The 17,934-nt window shown below is 49.0% G+C and overlaps 1 protein-coding gene and 2 long non-coding RNA genes across 3 annotated transcripts in view; 1 reads left to right on the top strand and 2 right to left on the bottom strand.

Annotated features, from left to right (window-relative positions):
• Window positions 1-552: 552 nt before the first annotated feature.
• Window positions 553-4,300, bottom strand: LOC310704989. Its single transcript, XR_014525142.1, has 2 exons — window positions 3,742-4,300; window positions 553-1,524 (listed from the first exon to the last, which is right to left on the bottom strand). It is a non-coding gene; the product is annotated as an uncharacterized lncRNA (long non-coding RNA).
• Window positions 4,301-6,371: 2,071 nt separating this feature from the next.
• Window positions 6,372-12,622, top strand: LOC310704985. The gene is made up of 3 exons (XR_014525140.1): window positions 6,372-7,191; window positions 7,353-9,413; window positions 12,226-12,622. It is a non-coding gene; the product is annotated as an uncharacterized lncRNA (long non-coding RNA).
• The window catches only part of OSBP (oxysterol binding protein), a 26,959-nt gene continuing 17,093 nt past the window's right edge, over window positions 8,069-17,934 (bottom strand). The window contains exons 4-14 of the mRNA XM_083498789.1: window positions 16,610-16,808; window positions 16,302-16,404; window positions 15,011-15,065; window positions 14,331-14,465; window positions 13,871-14,116; window positions 13,486-13,606; window positions 12,951-13,054; window positions 12,631-12,726; window positions 12,103-12,281; window positions 11,265-11,485; window positions 8,069-10,070 (exon numbers count right to left, since the gene is read on the bottom strand). Of these exons, the coding sequence (XP_083354915.1) occupies window positions 9,928-10,070; window positions 11,265-11,485; window positions 12,103-12,281; window positions 12,631-12,726; window positions 12,951-13,054; window positions 13,486-13,606; window positions 13,871-14,116; window positions 14,331-14,465; window positions 15,011-15,065; window positions 16,302-16,404; window positions 16,610-16,808 (1,602 nt within the window). The 3' untranslated portion in view covers window positions 8,069-9,927. The remainder of the gene's footprint in view (window positions 10,071-11,264; window positions 11,486-12,102; window positions 12,282-12,630; window positions 12,727-12,950; window positions 13,055-13,485; window positions 13,607-13,870; window positions 14,117-14,330; window positions 14,466-15,010; window positions 15,066-16,301; window positions 16,405-16,609; window positions 16,809-17,934) is intronic.

Genomic DNA, 17,934 nt, shown 5'->3' with positions numbered 1-17,934 from the left:
CAATAAATCCTGGCTACACCCATAGGGGGAAGAGCTCTCATCGGAAAAGCTTAAAAGGTGAAATTAGTGGATGTTGTAGCCTTTTTAAGGACGAAAGTTGGCACAAGAGGGTTGATCCACTTGCACACAAGATTTGGGTTTGCCTGCAGAGTATATCCATAATATCCATAATGTATCATATTACAGCTTTAGTCCTCTGCTATCTGTAGAGCCAATCTGCTTTTTGATTTCTTCACCTTGTATCCAAGCTGATGTTCTTCACCACACAAGGAACTGAATGATTTTCTCAAAAAGGAGCAGTCCGGTGACTGATTTGGTCGGGGTGGGGAGTTGGCGAGCAATTTGAGTAGCAGCTGCAGCTCCCATTGGCTTCCATAAGATCCAACATTCTCTCAGGGGACTTTAGGGAGTCGGTGCTATTTCAGGAAGAGGAGTCCACAAGTGTTCCTCAGATACGTGCGAAGGATCCTGCACGAAGGATCTACAAGATCGCACATCACAGAGATGTGTAATTTTAAGTTGTTATCCACTGCCAATGAGAATCCAGCCATGCAACGTTTATGAGAAATTTATTTTGTGGGTGTGGGTGAGCGAAACAAGACGGTCTCTGTAAGCATTTTCCTGCAACGAATAATTAATATATTTTGTAAGCGCAGCGTAGTAGCACGGGGAGAAAGAAACCATTTCAGCTGCCCAAAGGAATACTCTCCGGCTTTTCGCCGGAGTAGCTCAAACTCTTGCTATTTTATTTTTTTCCTCGCTAAATAATCCCACCCAGACTGCAGGCGCGGCTATTGAGCCTATGAAACCTTCCTTACCAGACTGGGCGCCTAGTGTTCTGGATAGCCGAGGGGTTCGGGCGCGGGGCTGCGGAGCCGAAAGGCGCCTCTGTCGCCGAGTTCGAGGTTCGCTGATGGGAGGATGCGGGCCCGCGAACGCCTGGCTTGACAACAAACCTGTGCAACCGCCGCACAGCCCAAACCACGGGAGAGATGAACCGCTGCTGCAGTTTCGTCACACTGTACCTTTCATAGGATCGAAGGGGGAGGGAAAGAACAAAGTGAGCTGGGAACCTCCTCCCCAACCCCCCCCCCCAACATTAGATCACGCGTAAAAGTGTCCGACAGGCGACTTCCTGTGCAAAGCGAGTGAATTGGCAAAAGCAGGAAGAGCTCCGGATTTAGTTCTTTCCTTCAGGGCGACTCGCTCTATTTCAGCAGGAGACACAGCACAACGCGATGGGAAGTTCTCCAAGGGGTATTGGGATAGATCCGTGCGGGATTTGTTTTACGTCCTCAAAAGTGACTCTGGTGGGACTCGAACCCACAACCTTTGAATCGCTGCGCCACGCTAGAAGTCCAATGCGCTATCCATTGCGCCACAGAGCCGCGGGTCACGCTCTTCCCTCTGGCTCTTAAAAGGAGACTTACAGGTTACTTTAAGGAAATCCAGAACGTTTACACGGGGAGGCAGAAAGCACTTGCTTTGGGTTTGGAATTGCAGCCAAGGCTGGGGTGGCGAGTTCTAGAACAAAAAAGAACCGACATGACTATTGGGGTTTTTAAAATGGACTAATAAGAGAAACAAAATCTGTGCACCAGAAGTGGGGTCTAACTTTTATGACTCCTCAAAATAAGGTGAATACGTTCAGCGTTCGAAATACGGGTTACTATGAAAGCGTCTTTATTTAACAAAGTTCACCAGCTATTAGCCAATGCTGAAATTCTGATGCCCATCTGCCTTAGTGAACCAGAAGTAGCAGCTGCTGCGCTTTCTGCCCTAATCTAGGAGTCAGGCAGACAGGCGGGACTATTTCCTGCACCTGTAGATTTTTTTAATTTATTTTTTGGGTGGGTGGGTGTTCACACCGCTCAAATGCATGGATCCATTTCTCCCTATAATACGCAGCTAGCTGAATGTTTCACTTTGAGCTCCCCCCCCCCCCCATGAAAACTTGGAAAGAGCTTTCCGGTGCCCCCTCGCGCGAAGCGGAGGAAACTTTCTCCGCCTCTTGCCGCGAGGAGACCTCCTTGAGTTTTCTCGCCGCTTTTGCTCTCTCCAGACCGCGTGATCAGATGCGGGAAGACTTGGAGGAGAGTTTCTGTCTTCCCGTCCGACCCGAGGCAGCAACAAATGCAAGTGAAAGGGGGGGGGGAAGCCTTTCCTCCTAGGAAAAAAATCCTTGTGCATGTATCCCCGGTAGCCGCTTTCCTGTGCTCGAGCCCGCCAGGGGGAGGCGATCATTCCCAGGTTCAGCCCCGGAAATCTCTGGGTAAAAGGATCAGAAAGAAAGCAGGGCGGAAGCCCTCTCGCTGTGACAAAGTAAAAAAAGCATCCCTGCCTGGACTCCATCGCAGGCCTTAGAACAAGAGAAAAGGAAGCCCAGGGGTCCCTGACTCTGAGATTCGCCAGGGCTAAGAGACCTGCCTTCCAGCTTCAGTATGCGACCCATCGGGGCAGCCACGTGGGCTCACACACCGCGAGAAGCCACTCCGGCAACACGCGGCAAGGAGGCTTTTTACGCCACCTCTCCAAGTTTTAAGTGAGAACGGGCTGCCTAGGAAGGGCTTCCTCGCCCTCTTTGCCAGGACACCGCAGACCCCACGGGTCTCTAACCGCGGCCAACTGGTCTTAGAGGCGCTTCTAGAGCCGCGGAACTGGTCCCGCTACTGCGGCTGCAACGCACCACTTCCGGTGGGCGGACGACGACTGCGCGGAGGACTAGAAAGAAACACCTATAGGGATCCAGCCAGTCAGTTGCCCTCCGGCCTGGCGTTCTATTTGTAGGGGTTTTCCTTCAACCTGTGGGTCCCCAGATGTTGTTGAACTACAACTCCCATCACCCCTAGCTAGCAAGGCCAGAGCTCAGGGATGAGTAGTGCTCCCCTCCCCTTTAAAAATGTTTAGGGGTCCTCTCATTTTGACTCAAGAAAATCGCCATTTCAGTAGTTCTAATCGGGAAAAATAAATACAGTAAATGGACAAAAGTACAAAGATTCACAAAATGTTTAGGGGAATGCGCCCCCCCCCCCCAGAAAAAATTACTGAATAGAAGATAATAAATACAATCAATATGGGGAACATTCGAACACGTGGGTTGCTCTTCTGCAACTCTTTTAAGTGCAAAAGCAGCAGCAGCAGATCCTGAGCCCAGGCGGCGTCCCCGAGTGTTGCCTTCAGTCCTTTGCTCACTCCATCGCTGCTAATATATCGGAAAATGCCAGCTTCGTCCAAAAAAGGGATGCCCCCCCCCCGCCCAGCGCTAGGTTCTCCGGCGCGTGATTGATACTGTGACGCTTCCATCATTGAAACCCCTTTGCTTTGCCCCTTTTAACTCTTCGTAGGAACCCCCATTGCCAGCCCCGGAGCATTTCCAGCCTCACTGCCGCGAAGCAGCGGACTTTTAGTGCAAAGCCCGCAGGGGGGTTGGAGAGCTAGGGAGTTTAAGGAGATTCACGTCAATCGGACATTAGCTTAAACCACAACATAATGCACAAAATGTCTGGAATCAGCTCACTCGGAAGATATATAATAGCACAACTTAATGCAAATTCCCCAGTGGATATTGGGGTCTTTGGCAAATTTGTTTTCATCCTCAAAAGAAACCTGTGACTCTGGTGGGACTCGAACCCACAACCTTTGAATCACTTCACTACGCTAGAAGTCCAATGCGCTATCCATTGCGCCACAGAGCCGCGCGTTAGGTTCCCTCCTCTGCCTTAAAGGACACTTTTATGTTACCTTAACAGTGATCGCCATATGCCGGAAGTTTTCTTGGGGAGATATAAAGCAGTTGCTTTAGGTTGGAAATTGCAGCGCCATCTGGGGCGGAGAGCAAGAAGAAAAAGAGTTAAAATGACTGGGGCGGGGGAGTTTAAAGCGGACTAGCAAACAAAAGCTCCTTCTCTTACCAGAAGTGGGGTTCGAACCCACGCAGACATATGTCTATTGGATCTTAAGTCCAACGCCTTAACCACTCGGCCATTCTGGTAATCATGGTCAAAGTTAAAAACACCATGAAATAAGCTGAATAACTTTAGCCTTTTGACGCGCGATACATCCGCCCCCCCCCCCCCCCGCTGGACGAAGAGCGTCTCCATTCAACAAGCTGCATCGAGTAGTAGCAGAAGTTCAAAACCCATCTCCTAGCTACCCTGCCTGCCAGGATTAGTGCGTACGACAGAGCACTACTGGAAGGGCACGTTTCACACGAACAAATGTAAGAGAATTCATTTAGCACTGTTACTGACAACGATAGTTGGCTAACTAATAATAAATCTTACACTTTCACCGGACATGAGAAGGGTCTGTTTGGTGGGCGGGGGGGACTCAGATATGTTCTGCGGAAGCACGCCATTATGCTTGTTTGCTTTCATACTGGAACAATAGTAACAAAGTTTGATCTCCCCCCACCCCTTTTTCCCTTTACGTGTAGGTAGATGCGTGCTCTGCGTCCCCCCTCGAAACATTCGTGCCATTCTCAAACGAGGCCGCAAGGTGGCAGCACAACGAGCAGCGTCAAAGGCAGCAGCGCGCTGCGGGCGATTCTTCCTGAACAGAACTTTTATCAGAAGCGAAGACAAAAAACATTGGGAAGAGAGCTGGTAGGTTTTCTTTCGCCCTCCACCGGAATTAGACTGAAATTCTAGACACACCTGCCTAGGAGTAACTACCGCTGAACTCAGTGGGGCTCACTTCTCAATAGACTTGCATAGGATTGCAGTGGTTTTCTTCCAGAATCTTTTAAAACATACTGATTGCATTGTGCTTAATCTATTTTCAGTTATGTGCTTATATTTATCATGCTCGACTCCTTCCTTTCTTCCAGAGAGAAGAAGCAGAAGTCCTCGTTGCCTACCATGCAGTCCTGGTTAATTCAGAAGCAAGCCCCATTGAGTGCAGGGGGGTTTATTCCTGGGTAAATGTGCACACATAGGATTGCAACCTTGGTTAGCTGTTGTTTGCAAGCAGGCATTGTTCTATGGGGAGATTGCTAAGGTGCAGTGAAGGCACACCAGGAGAAATCATAAAGGATTTCAATCTCATGCACAGGGTTCTTCAGCTTCCTGTGCCTGACTCTGACACTCCCACCTGTATTATCACATATCAGGGCCTGAGGTGGAAAACTCAAAAGGCACCTAAGTTTCATTTGACATAAAAGGAACCAGTGTGGTCTAGTGCAGTGTTTTTCAACCAGTGTTCCGCGGCACACTAGTGTGCCGCGAGATGTTGCCTGGTGTGCCGCGAGATGTTGCCTGGAGGGAGGTGGGTGGCGAGAGGCGGGGCGGCGGCGGCGAGGAGAGGCCGCCCAGCGCGGGGCTCTCGTCGTCTGCCTGCCTGGCTGCCTGCGAGCTCGGCGGGCAGCGCCTCCGCCCACAGCGCCCGCCTCGCGGCTCTCATTCCCTGCCCCTGCCAAAGCTCACCCAGCCAAGCCGCGCTCTCCTTCCTGCCTCGCTTTGCTGCCTCCTCCCCCCCCCCAAGCTTGGAGGTTCCCCGGCAAGGGGGAGGGAAAAAATTGAAACTTAGACTTTCGTGCGTCCCTCCCGGCGTGACGCTGCGCGCTGACGTCACGGGGCTGTAATGGTGGTGTGCCTCGAGATTTTTTTCATCAAACAAGTGTGCCTTTGCCCAAAAAAGGTTGGGAAACACTGGTCTAGTGGACTGCTGGGCAACCTTGCACCAGCCACTGCCTCCCAGCCTAACCTACCATACATGGTGGGAGGGTCCAGAGATAATCCATAAAAAGCAGGTCTGTAGGCACTAGTCCACAAGTCTTAAACCGCCCCCATCATTAATGTTCTGTGCTCATTGCAAATGCTATTTGAGATTTCCCAAATGGCTCCTAGTCCAGGGTTGGTGTGCCTGTTTTTCTTGCAACAGAAAAGTTAGCAAGTTGGATGTAAGAGGGTGGATGAAAGGAGGTACACACCATGTGCATCAGTTTTCAATTTCCAGTGAAAACAACTTGCTTTGAAAAGTGCAAAAGCTATAGTTCCTGTGAACAGATTCAGGGCTGGGGATAGCTATCAGACCTCCTCCTCCAATACGGATCAAGCTGATCTTTAAGATCTTTTGGGGTGAGGGGAGACCCTCCTGTTTGTTACGTGACCAGAGCAGCATTTAGTCATTTGGTGAGAGTGCAGAAGCAGGCCTCCTTGATGATAGACCCCACCTTCTGCAAAGCCCTCTCAATCATTAGTAAACCGGACACAGGAAAGATCTTTGAAGAACCTTTTAAAAAATTGTTACCCAAATTTAATATTTTCTGTTTTGTACACTGCTTACCTGATAGCTTTGCTATTTATACCATTTTTAGAAAATTACTTTGCACTCATTTTTATGTATACTACTTTTTACTTTATTAAGCAGTAAAGGTAAAGGTATCCCTGACCATTAAGTCCAGTCGTGACCGACTCTGGGGTTGCAGCGCTCATCTCGCTTTACTGGCCAAGGGAGCCGGCGTACAGCTTCCGGGTCATGTGGCCAGCATGACTAAGCCACTTCTGGCGAACCAGAGCAGCGGAAACGCCGTTTACCTTCCCATCAGAGCAGTACCTATTTATCTACTTGCACTTTGACGTGTTTTCAAACTGCTAGGTTGGCAGGAGCTGGGACCGAGCAACAGGAGCTCACTCCATCGCGGGGATTCAAACCGCCGACCTTCTGATCAGCAAGTCCTAGGCTCTGTGGTTTAACCTACAGCACCACCCACGTCCCTATTAAGCAGTATAAAATGTTAATAAACATGTAGGTGGTACTGGCAAAGCACTGGCTATTCTCTATCCTTCCAAAGAGGGTAAATTTCTTCAGGTAGCAGCAGGACAGAAATAGGGTAGCCAATTTGCAACCTAGAAAACCTCCCATTATTAATCAGCCATCCAGTGGAAAAGGAGAAAGCAGTCTCAGCTTTCCATTTTCCAAGCCAGCCACTCTTTGCACTTGGCTGGAGCAAACAGGTCTCTGTTTTTGGCCCCAAAGGTGGAAGAGGCCATAGATATGGGGCCAAAGAAATAAACTGGACTCTGTCAAATATTATACACAAGGAACCCTGATCAGCTCCCCAGACAAGATGTTAGGCACTGGAAGTATATAGAGTAGGGGTGGGGAAATTCTTTTCAGTTTGGGGGCCACATTCTCTTCTGGGCAAACTTATAGAGGCCACACTAACATAGCCTTCTCCATCCTTCATCAGTGGCGTAGCGTGGGTTGTCAGCACCCGGGGCAAGGCAAGTAATTTGCACCCCCTAACCCGTGGATTTGCGCCCCCTAACCCCCAGATGTTGTGCCCGGTGCGGCCGGCCCCCCCCTGCACCCCCCACGCTACGCCACTGTCCTTCATCAAGGCAAGTAAGAGGCATCATCCAAGTTTGAGGACTGATTCCATCCAGCCAGGCAAAAAACACTCAAGAAAGTTGTGAAGGCAAGGGAGTAGTGTGGACTGGGGAAGAGTGCTAGGGAGGGTGACTTCGAGAGTCCTGAGGCCAGTGACAAAGGCCTGACGTCCCACATCCCTGAGCTAGAAAGACACTCCATTTGTCATCCCTGTCATGCCATGGAATCAGTCACAACTGAAACAAGTGCTGCAAGCTTGCTTTCTAGGTATACTCAGTTTAAAAGCCTACTTTACCCTTATCCAGTCTAGAGTCCTAGCCTAGGGAAACATAAATGGTGATCATCCCCAGTATTTTCTCCACGGTCACTGATACTGACACACAGCGCTGGGAGTGAAGGAATCCCAAGTCAAGTGAGATTGTTGGCAGGGTTCAACATTTAGCAGAAAGCAGGCGCTGTCTAGCTTCAGTAAGTAAACAAGGATTTTCTTGCCCCTGCAAGAAACAGGACACACGCCTGGTGAACCTTAGAGATTTCAGAAGAGCCTCGTCAGAACCAAGTCAGGCCCTACTAAGGTGCCAGGACAGGAGGAGACAAAGGTTCAGAGGTATGTGTGCTCCCTTCTTAATCTTTGCCCCTTAGACCAGAATAAACTGACAAAACAGGGAAGAAGTTGAAAAGGACAAAGAAGTCAGTTCAGGCCTGATAGTTGAAGTGATACACACAAAAAGCACTCTTGGATATTTCAGGTTTTATTATTTAATTTAGTTTTCTTGGAAAAAGGACAATAAGGCAAAAAAAATAATCCAAAAATAGAATTGCAGGAATATTCTCTCTCTTAACGCCTGCCAATATCCTATGCAAGGATGTGTCAGCCTCTATAAGCTGCAGAAAACAGGCTTCAGACAGGGACTGAGCAGCAAAGAGCGCAGAGACCCCACCCAAAACCCCTTTCCTTCCCACTGAGCAGCACTGTCCTTTGCTGCTGGGGATGGCAGGGTTCACGGCCTCATTTCTACCTGCCAGCAAGGTGATTCCATCCCACCCACAAGCATCCCAGGGCAGGAACGCCGCCACCTCTTACCCCTTCAGTGACTAAAGTTTGGAAGTTGAAAGAAAAACACAGAAAAGAAAAAGAAAAAACGAGGATAGGAAACACAGAAGGAAGGCACCTCATTGTGTGATCCTTAGCCAAGGGCAGGGGCTGCCTTATAGTCCACACATACACATACACACGCACGCACCCCCCCCCCCCGAGCGTTGGCTTGGCTAGGGCAGCCTCTGTGCCCTTGTCCACTTCAACACAGCGGCAGCACCTCTGTCAACCTTAGGATCCAGCTTTGGCAGCTGAGAGCAGAGCTGTCCCAAGGCCAGTTTGGGGAGTTCTTGCAGCCTCCTTATTTCACAGCGGAATCCATGGACACCTGGCTTGTGCCTGCACAGTGAGGAGCCTGATGCCAGTGAGCTCCAGCTCTGCATCAGATAGTGTTTTTTAAAATTTTATTTTAAAGAAGGCAAGGCAAGCAAACCAAACCATTGTTGACTGTCACGCTTTCTGCAGAGCGTCTCCCTGGATCCGGTGGCAGTGGAGGGGGACAGCTGGGGGCAAGTGTTACAAAATGGGGTCTGCAGGATAGGAGGTACAGGAGGGGAAAAACCAGAACAAAAATTATATCTCTTTTTTTCTCACTCTCTTTCTCTCTCTACATATATATAATATACATATAAACAGGTGCGCATTAAGCCAGAGGTTGCTTTAGGCAGAGGGGAGGCTGTGTCCTGCATCGCCGCTTTCCACCCAAGTGTATGTGGGGAAAATCTGAAGCCTGCTATGGGGAAGGGAGAACAAGTAAGTTTTATTTCCTACCATCGTATGAACAGCTGGTGATGTCACAAAGGCGGGTTCCGCTGAAACCAGAGCTACCTGCACCCACCCACTGCCACCACCCTGTGCCCGCTTCTCTAGGGCACAATTAGTTGCTTTGCCACCTGTGTGAACAAAGAGACAGTGGCTCCTCGAGAGAACTGGCATCCACCTATCACCCTCCTCCTGCCCACCCGATGTTTCAGAAGCTTCTCCTGTAGGTAGAGTGCCACACAGGGCTTGGGAAGGAGGAAAAAGAGAGCAACCCTTATGGTCAAAAGGTCCCTGTATCTTCCCCAGCTATTCTCTTGGTGCATACATTCAAGGTCTTGACTACGGGCCCCTATCTGGAAGTAGAAAGGGAGGGCAATCCATGTAAGCATGGTGTTGCTCCCCCTCTTCCTCCCCAAAGGTGGGGGGCTGCGAGCAGAACAATACTCTCTTTTGGGTGGGGAAATGGAGGGCACAGTCCTCTATTTCTACTTGTCCCCAGCCATCCAGGAATCCAGACACCAACTTCAGCTTCAATCAGCTAAGGCAACCCAGCCAATCACCACTGCTGGATTCTGCTTTGGGTGATTGATTCAAAACAAGTGATTGGTTAAGACAGACAGATTCGGTGAGGAAAGCACTAGGCAGGAAGTCACATGATCAGCCGCTCCCCCTCCATCCTTCTTCCACTACCCTCTTCTTTCCCCTCCATCCTCGTTAACAGTCCTGCTGCTTCCAGCTCAGAAGATGTCAGGGCACATGCTCCAGTCCTGTTTGTCTTTGCTCTCCCAGTAGCCTCCCCTGTACACATGGGACACCTCCTTGGTGTCAGGATCCTTCTTCCGCTCAAACCACAATGCTTTGTAGGGATCATAAGGAGTTCCTGCAGGGGAGGAAGGAAGGGGCAGCAGGAGAGGGAGGGAGGGAGAGAGGGAGAATTCTCAAATTAACAACAACAAATGGCATTTGGCTGGCATTTTTGCTGGGAAGTCAGTGCTATGCCTTTCCCTTAGTGAGGGGCCATAGTTCAGTGATGGAGCAACTCTTGATATGTCCTCTGCCCTTGGAAGTTTGGAAGGCAAGGTGTGGCAGCCCAGGAGAGGGCCTTCTCGGTGGCAACCCCTAAACTGTGGAATTCCCTCTCTGCAGAGCTGCACCTGTTATTTTGCTTGCAAACTGTTTTAACTGATTTTAACATTGTGCTTTTTACCCGGCTGTACACCCCCCTCCTGGGACCTTATGCAGAAGAGCTGGCAAGAATCCCAATAAAAAATCCCAATCATAAATAACGGCTTTGCAATGCAAGGCCCCAGACTCAATACCAGGCACCTCCAGCTAAAAAGGATCATAGGAAGCAGTGGACTACTGCAACGCGCTCTACGTGGGGCTACCTTTGAAGGTGGCTCGGAAGTTGCAATTAATCCAGAATGTGGCAGCTAGACTGGTGACTGGGAGTGGCTGCCGGGACCACATAACACCGGTTCTGAGAGATCTGCATTGGCTCCCAGTACGTTTCCGAGCACGATTCAAAGTGTTGGTGCTGACCTTTAAAGCCCTAAACGGCCTTGGTCCTGTATACCTGAAGGAGCGTCCCCACCCCCATCATTCAGCCTGGACGCTGAGATCCAGCGCTGAGGGCCTTCTGGCGGTTCCCTCATTGCGAGAAGTGAGGCTACAGGTAACCAAACAGAGGGTCTTCTCGGTAGTGGTGCCCGCCCTGTGGAATGCCCTCCCATCAGATATCAAAGAGATAAACAACTACCTGACATTCAGAAGACAGCTTAAGGCAGCCCTGTTCAGGGAAGTTTTTAATATGTAACGCTGTACTGTTTGTAACACTTGATTGGGAGCCGCCCAGAGTGGCTGGGGAAACTCAGCCAGATGGGCGGGGTATAAATAAATAAATAAATAAAAAATTATTATTATTATTATTATTCGCTCTGCCCAATAAGCTGGAGAGGCATTGACAGCCAAGAACAAACAAGACTCGGCTAGGAGGACCAACCACTTAGGCTGCTTCATATGTTCCTGTTGCCTTTTTAAAATCAGTGCGGGGGCAAGATGGGCAAGCGCGTACCGTCCTCTGTCGCCTTCACGGCCTCAGCTTCACGTTTTTTGCGGGAGATGCGCTGCTTCTCCTCCAGGCGCTGCTTCTCTGCGTTGGCTTCATCCCAGCGCCCGTTCTCCATGAGTCGCTGGTCAGGCCGAAGCCTGCTGTCTGTGGGAGCAGTGCCACTTTCTGGGGCATTGAGCGTCAAAGCCAGCTCAGAGAAATAGTACATGTTCTCAGCGTTCTTCCTGCACCAAGGAAGGGGGGGGGGAGGAGAGAGAACAAATTCAGGTGGCAGAAAGGCTCTGAGTTACACTGCAGTCTTAAGTTCTGGTGTAGAAAGTGAGCTTAATCTTCCTCTTAGGGTGGCAGGAAAGATACGCACACATTATCTAAGACCCTAGGTCACCAACTCCTTTTCAGTATACTTGTACCCAGAGCTGTGTATTTCTTGTGACTACGCCACACAAACACAGAAGTCTGCAACCTGGAGGACTGTTTCCATTTTCTCTTAAAATAGGCTTGCACGTGTGGACAATGCCTGATGGATAAGGGAGGAAAGGTGAGGCTAGATTTCCAGGCGCTTCAGTGTCCCAGTGTCCTCCATTCTTTAGCCCATGACTAGCAGCGGATTTCCTGCACCTCACAGGACCCGCACACTTGCCATAATTTATACAGGTCTCAACTCACTTTTTCTTGGGAGGAACACACACAGTACACAAAGGCATTGCTGATTACAAAGGCATAACCATATTCCACCATCCACAAAAGCCAGTTGAGATGATAGTCATATTGGTTACGCAAAGGAGAGCATGGCCGTGCACCAGCTCCTCACATGAGGAGTCAGGCTACCTCCCTTACTCACGGGAGTGGGTTCCTCTTCCACAGCATGACCCTGCTGTCCTCTGCTTCGTGCGCTCTCTGCCGGCTGTCGCCACCGTTCTCCAAACTGGTTGTCACCCTGAAACAGTCCATCTTCTCGTCCCAGGTGCCCAGCAACACAAAGTGCACTCTTCCTGAGGGATCTAACACCTCTCCAGTAACCTGCCATAGAAAGGAGTTCAAGAAGGTCCAGCAAAGTTATGTACAAGCCCACCCAGGCGTCAGAATTGCATTATAGTCTCCCCACGGCTAACAAAGAAGCTGAAAAGCACCCAGAGCTGTTCTCAGGAGCTGGTCTGCTAGGACTCCAGAGTGCGGCTGCAATATTCAAAGAACATTCTCTAGAGGTACTGGCTTAGCTGCCTAGGTCACTGCTGTCCATGTGACTTTTCATCTTATGTAAAAGGCCCCTCCTACCACTAAACAGGCCTTTTACCTGTCTCTGTTGTAGAGGGGCTGACATTGTTCTTGCCATCCCCACAGTAAAATGCTTTAGTACAACATCTCTTACCTTTCTGGCCACATCTCTTGAAAAGTAGCTATATGGAACAAACTTGAGAATACACTTCTCACTAGTCTTATGGTTCAGAATTTCAATCTCACCAGACTGGAAAGAAAAAAAGGGAGGAATAAAGTCAAGTAGGTTCAGGACTATTTATGCAGTCCACTAAAATGCTTCTGTAACAGCTGAGCAGATCATCAAGAGTAGCAACTCAATGGGAAATATGGAAAATGGACCTCTAAAGTCCTGGCTATCAGAACTACCCTCCAAGCACACTTTGGGCTGCAATGCTGCCTTCACAGTCCCCACCACCACCACTTTTAACTCACCTGGTCTATCCATAATTTGCCGACTATGATGTTGTGCACTGTGGTGGTAACCTTCTTCCATGTGTAGTGATTGCCAGATGCATGAAAGATACAGTGGATGGTACCTAGAAATAAGAGTGTGCTTAGGATGATTTCACATTGATGCAGAATCCTTGCTAGGATGAAAAATACGTCGAAGTCTAGTGCACAACAGCCTTTTGACTCAGCTTTGGTCGATCTAGGTACCAATCCCTGGTCAGCTAAGGATGACCTGATTTCCCTGTTCTCCACAAATGCCCATTTTATGAGACCCAAGCTACGCATGTGTTCTTAATACCCCTGAGGGGCACACAGCAAGGGTGCATGTGCTAATGAATGCCCTAAAAGGTGCTGTGCATATGAGATGCCCATCGTAAGTGGCTCAGCCTGACTCCAGGCTGGAGACCCTGGACTTTGGTAAAAGATGGGAAGCACAGATGGAATTCTGTCTGTCAATGGGCACCATTAGCTTTCCATGTCCCTTTAAAACAGCAGGCACCTCAAGGCAAAGACTCACCAAGGGGCATAATTGAGAGGTATTTGCCACGGAACTTGCTGGTGATTTTAATTTCCTGACGAAGGGTCCAGCCGTGCTTGGAATCAGCATGATGGGCAGCGGCTGGAGGATGGTGGCTCACCTAGAGGGCAGGATAGAGAGAAGTTAAGGAAGAAGAGTGTATTCAGCAGGCGAGTCGCCAGGAATATGTAGAAGCAGGAAGAGCTGACAGCAGACATCCCCAACAGATACTGTCTTGGACCCTGAGCACACTGACTTGAAAGGAAGTGCTACTGAAACCCAACAGAACTTAATTTGCTTAAGACTGAAATGTATCTTCCATGCATCTGGAATCAATCAAGTATTCCAGCTCAAAGTCAGGCAAGGGATGTGCCCTGCTCGTCACCTGCTCACAGATGGAACGGTAGCCGTTCTCCTCCAGCCGGTCTAGCTCAAAGGTTTCCCCTAAGAGAGGGTTGAATGGCTTGCTAGTGCGGAAGACTGTGGTGGAGTAAGACGATACGGTAAATGCAGCCACATAGCAGAGCTGCTCCAGAGAGCTTTCACACTTGGCTGCCCGGTCCAACAGCTCGTGATATTCCAGGTCCTCTGTGAGGCGCTGCAGCATAGATAAGGGCTCGTTGAAGTTCACCTGGAGGAAGAAGCAGCAGCAGATGTTAAGCAGGGCAGCCACTCTGGGGCAGAAGTATGCAAGGCAAGTCTGTATGCAGCAAGCACACTCCATGTTCATACAGAGTCTCGTTTCACAGAGCTTGTTGGGTTAGAGTCATGGCTTCCCACCCCTTTTCTCCACAGGACAGCAAGCCCCAGATCTTACTACTCAAGCTAGACTTAAGGGGACTCACTGGCATGGGAATCTTGGAGAGTTCCTTGCCAATACAGTTCTTCATGATGCTCCACAAGTTCAGGCTGTAATTTGGTTTGTGAGGAATTCGGGTTCTCTTCTCCTTCTTGGTGTCTTCCATAAACTGGTGTTTATACTTTGGGAGAGAAAGGAGACTAGTCAAGACAGGTGGGAAGGCATAAGCTGGACAGTGAATTCTATACAGTCTTGTAAAAGAGGTTCCCAATTTAAGTATAAGCCTTGGGAAAAGTAAACAACTCTTCCATGACTTGAGCACCTTCATCTATGCAGAAAGAGGTTCTTGGCCATGCCCAGAATCACTAAGCTCAGTGCAGTAAGACCTGTCCCAAATGGACAGAAACGTGGAACAAGGCAGATCCTGTAGCCAACATTACCCCTGCTTTCCCAAGCCTTCAATAAGCTCCATCATAAAGTATGCCTCAAAGTATATTGAGCACTTGTAGGCTTACAGGAGGACTAATGAGACCCATCAACCCTCCAGGTGGTGCTCTGCATCCCATCGTCCATGCAGACCGTGGCTCATTTAGGGGATGCACTGCTGAGGTACTCCAGAAGCTTGCGAAGGACCCACTTGTTCCAGCTATCTCCCTCTGCAGGGTCCCAACAGCATCTGGTGAAAAATATTGCTTCCCTCCCCCTCAGATCAAAGACATGGTCTACCTGCTCATCGAGGCTGATTTCACTGCTAGCACCACTGATGTTGCTTCCTGTTCGTCTAAAGGAATTACAGAAAGACACACCATGAGAAAACTAGGATGTTCCAGTTGAAATAATGTGCTATCAGGAAAAAAATATGCACAGAGAACAGTGCTGCCAAACACCAAACAGAGTATCTCGTTTGTCAGAGTTGGACAGCAAGTATAACCAGGGCCACCAATCTATGGATCTATCGATCTTTATTTATTAAGTTAAAAGGCAAAATAAAATTACCAAATGGTGCCCATGGACTACTTTTAAGGAATCAGTGTAGTGTACTGATTTGCCAGGTCTCCTGTTCTACTTTCCTCATTACTATCCTGTCCCTTTATTAATTTAACCTGCAATTGGGGGTGGGGAATCACAGCAATTGTATGCTCTTACATCTAAATAACCTAGAAGCATGAATGAAACATGAGACTGTTGTCTGGTGACAGCTGTACATGTTGTTTGGGTGTGTGACAGAAATGTATTATTTCCAATTCTCTCTCCTTTGAAGCTATGCACTGCTTGCTTGAGCCTGAAGTCACTGGCAGCCATACCCAACTAAATTACTGCAACAATGTGTTCCAGAAACATAAGCTGGCATGGAGCACAGTTGCCTAATTGCTGACAATGTAAGGTTGTCTGATCATGTTTCACCCACTCTGGAAAACAATGTTGTCTTAGCTTTCCTTGGGTGCAAATTCAGGTGCTAGTCTGGACCTTCAAAGCACAAAGTCAGTGGCAACCAACCTGTGCCCCTCCAGATGTTGCTGGACTCCCATCAGCCCCAGCCAGCATAGTCAACGGCCAGGAATGATGTGAGCTGTAGTCCAGAAACATCTGTAGGGTCACAAGTTAAGACATCCCTGCACGAACTAATCTGGATCCTGAATATCTCAGGGAGCTCTCAGTAAGAGTGGACAGCATTGACTTAGGTGGACTAATCACTTTTATTTTATATTCAAGAGATTTCCTCTCCACCTTTTCCTCCACCCTCTCCATTCTCTCTTCCTTTTTCTCCTTTGAAGGCTGAGGCAGCAAGATGCCCCAGTTCTATAAAACACACTTAACAGGGGAGGAACACACAGAACCTGCTTTGGTATGTTGAATTTCGCCCAGGCAGTTTGTCCCCCTCTAACCTATGGCACAGGCTATGGGAGTGGGAAAGCATTCAAGGTGAGGGAAACACCTCAGTAGATTCACAAGTTTGCAGTGCCAAAGGCTGATGAGTGCTAAGCTGTCAGCTGAATGGGAGAGGGGCGTCACTTACTTATGGCCCATGCTTTCAGGCATGGTGATGATCTCAGGAGCATCAAAGAACTCATTATCATCGTCTTCATCACTCATATCTCCCTTTGATGGGCAACATCGATCTGTAAGAGGAACACATGCTGATGTTATCTTTCTTGGTTTCAGTTACTAGTCCTTGATTCCAAATACTTTGGGACTTTGGGGCAAGCATCCCACAACAGAAGCAATTTTGAGTAGGAACCCACAAAGGAAAGGGCAATGGAGACTAGCAGAGGAGCTAGAGCTTGGCTGATAGAAGAGATGGAGGCCAAAGCCCTCCATTCCTACCTTTAGAAGAATCCATGCTGCCGGGGGCATTGGCTGGTAGAACTGTCGCTCCACGGAAGGCCCTTTCCAGGTGGTTGTGCTGCTTCGCCAGCTGCTCCAGGGTCTCCTCTAAGCGGATGCGCTGGTCTCGCTCATACTGAAGGGACTTCTGCCATTTCTTGCTGTGCGTCTGGGCCAACATCAGGAAGTCTCGGCAAGCCTGTGGGGAGCACCAAAGGTGTGGGGAGGCGGCACTCACCACTCTGGCCTGTATGGGCCCCAGACGCTCGGCTGGCCCAAATGTCACTCCAGCTGTGAGGCCAACACTTCTTGTCTTGCTGTGCTAGTCAAACGCCAACTCCTGCCTTCATATAGTTCCCCCCATGGTGCCACCGGGTGATCACTTTGCTCCGTAGCATGGTAGGGCTGGCCCCGATTCTGGCCCAGATCAAGCTGCACTGCAGCGCTTCTTGCTGCCCCTGCTCTTAAAGTGGTAAGTGGGTCCTTTTGTGGGTTAACAGGAACTGCTGGGGACAGGTGCCCTTTCAGGACACTTTGCTCTTAACTGCCCCTCCCACTCGGAGACCCAATAAGCATTCACCAGTCTCCTAGCAACTTCACCATGGACACTCACTGAACAGAGATGCTCAGAGAGACATGGGCAGGGACACTCGTCTGCTAGAAGCCCAACCAAGTATTCCATGCAAAAGGCTGCAAACACGACCCCAGCAAATAAATCTGGGCAAATCACAAAATACTGAAAATGTGACTCCTGGACCTTCATGAATTAAACAGAAGCTGTTTAAATGTTACCCCTAGTTGATTAATTTGTCCTAAGTGCAAAATGGAGCAGTACAGTAGTTACACAATAAAAAGGAAGGAAGGAGGGGAACTTCAACAACCAGTACTCAGGGGCAGGAAAGCTGAGACTGTGGTCTGTACAGGGGGCAAGGAAGGGTCAAAAGTGGGAAAACCTTCCCAGGCTCTGCTCTAAACTCAGAGACTGTTTTAGTTTGAGCATTTGGGATAAAATGCTGTAATTTAGTATCTGTCCAGAAGGTTTTGTGGAAAAGCACACACTTAAAAAGGCAAAATAAAAGAATGCTAGGAAATTTGCCTGTCTGATAAGATGCTCTGCATATCTGGCAATGGAAATGCATCAATACAAATCTTGCATCCTTGCTTAAGGCAGCAAAATGAACAGACATGTATGGAATACTGTATTTACTCGAATGTAACAAACACCTTTTTTGGCCATATTACATAGTGAAAATTAGGGTGCGCTTTAGATTTGATGGTGCATTTATATTCACCAGCAAATACTTTTCTCGTTTCAAGGTTTTGAA

This window comes from Podarcis liolepis (assembly GCF_965112155.1).
Source record: "Podarcis liolepis genome assembly, chromosome: 1".
NCBI classification, from domain to species: Eukaryota; Metazoa; Chordata; class Lepidosauria; order Squamata; family Lacertidae; genus Podarcis; species Podarcis liolepis.
The sequence above is the reverse complement of the archived record's forward strand: the minus strand, read 5'-3'. Positions and strand labels throughout refer to the sequence as shown.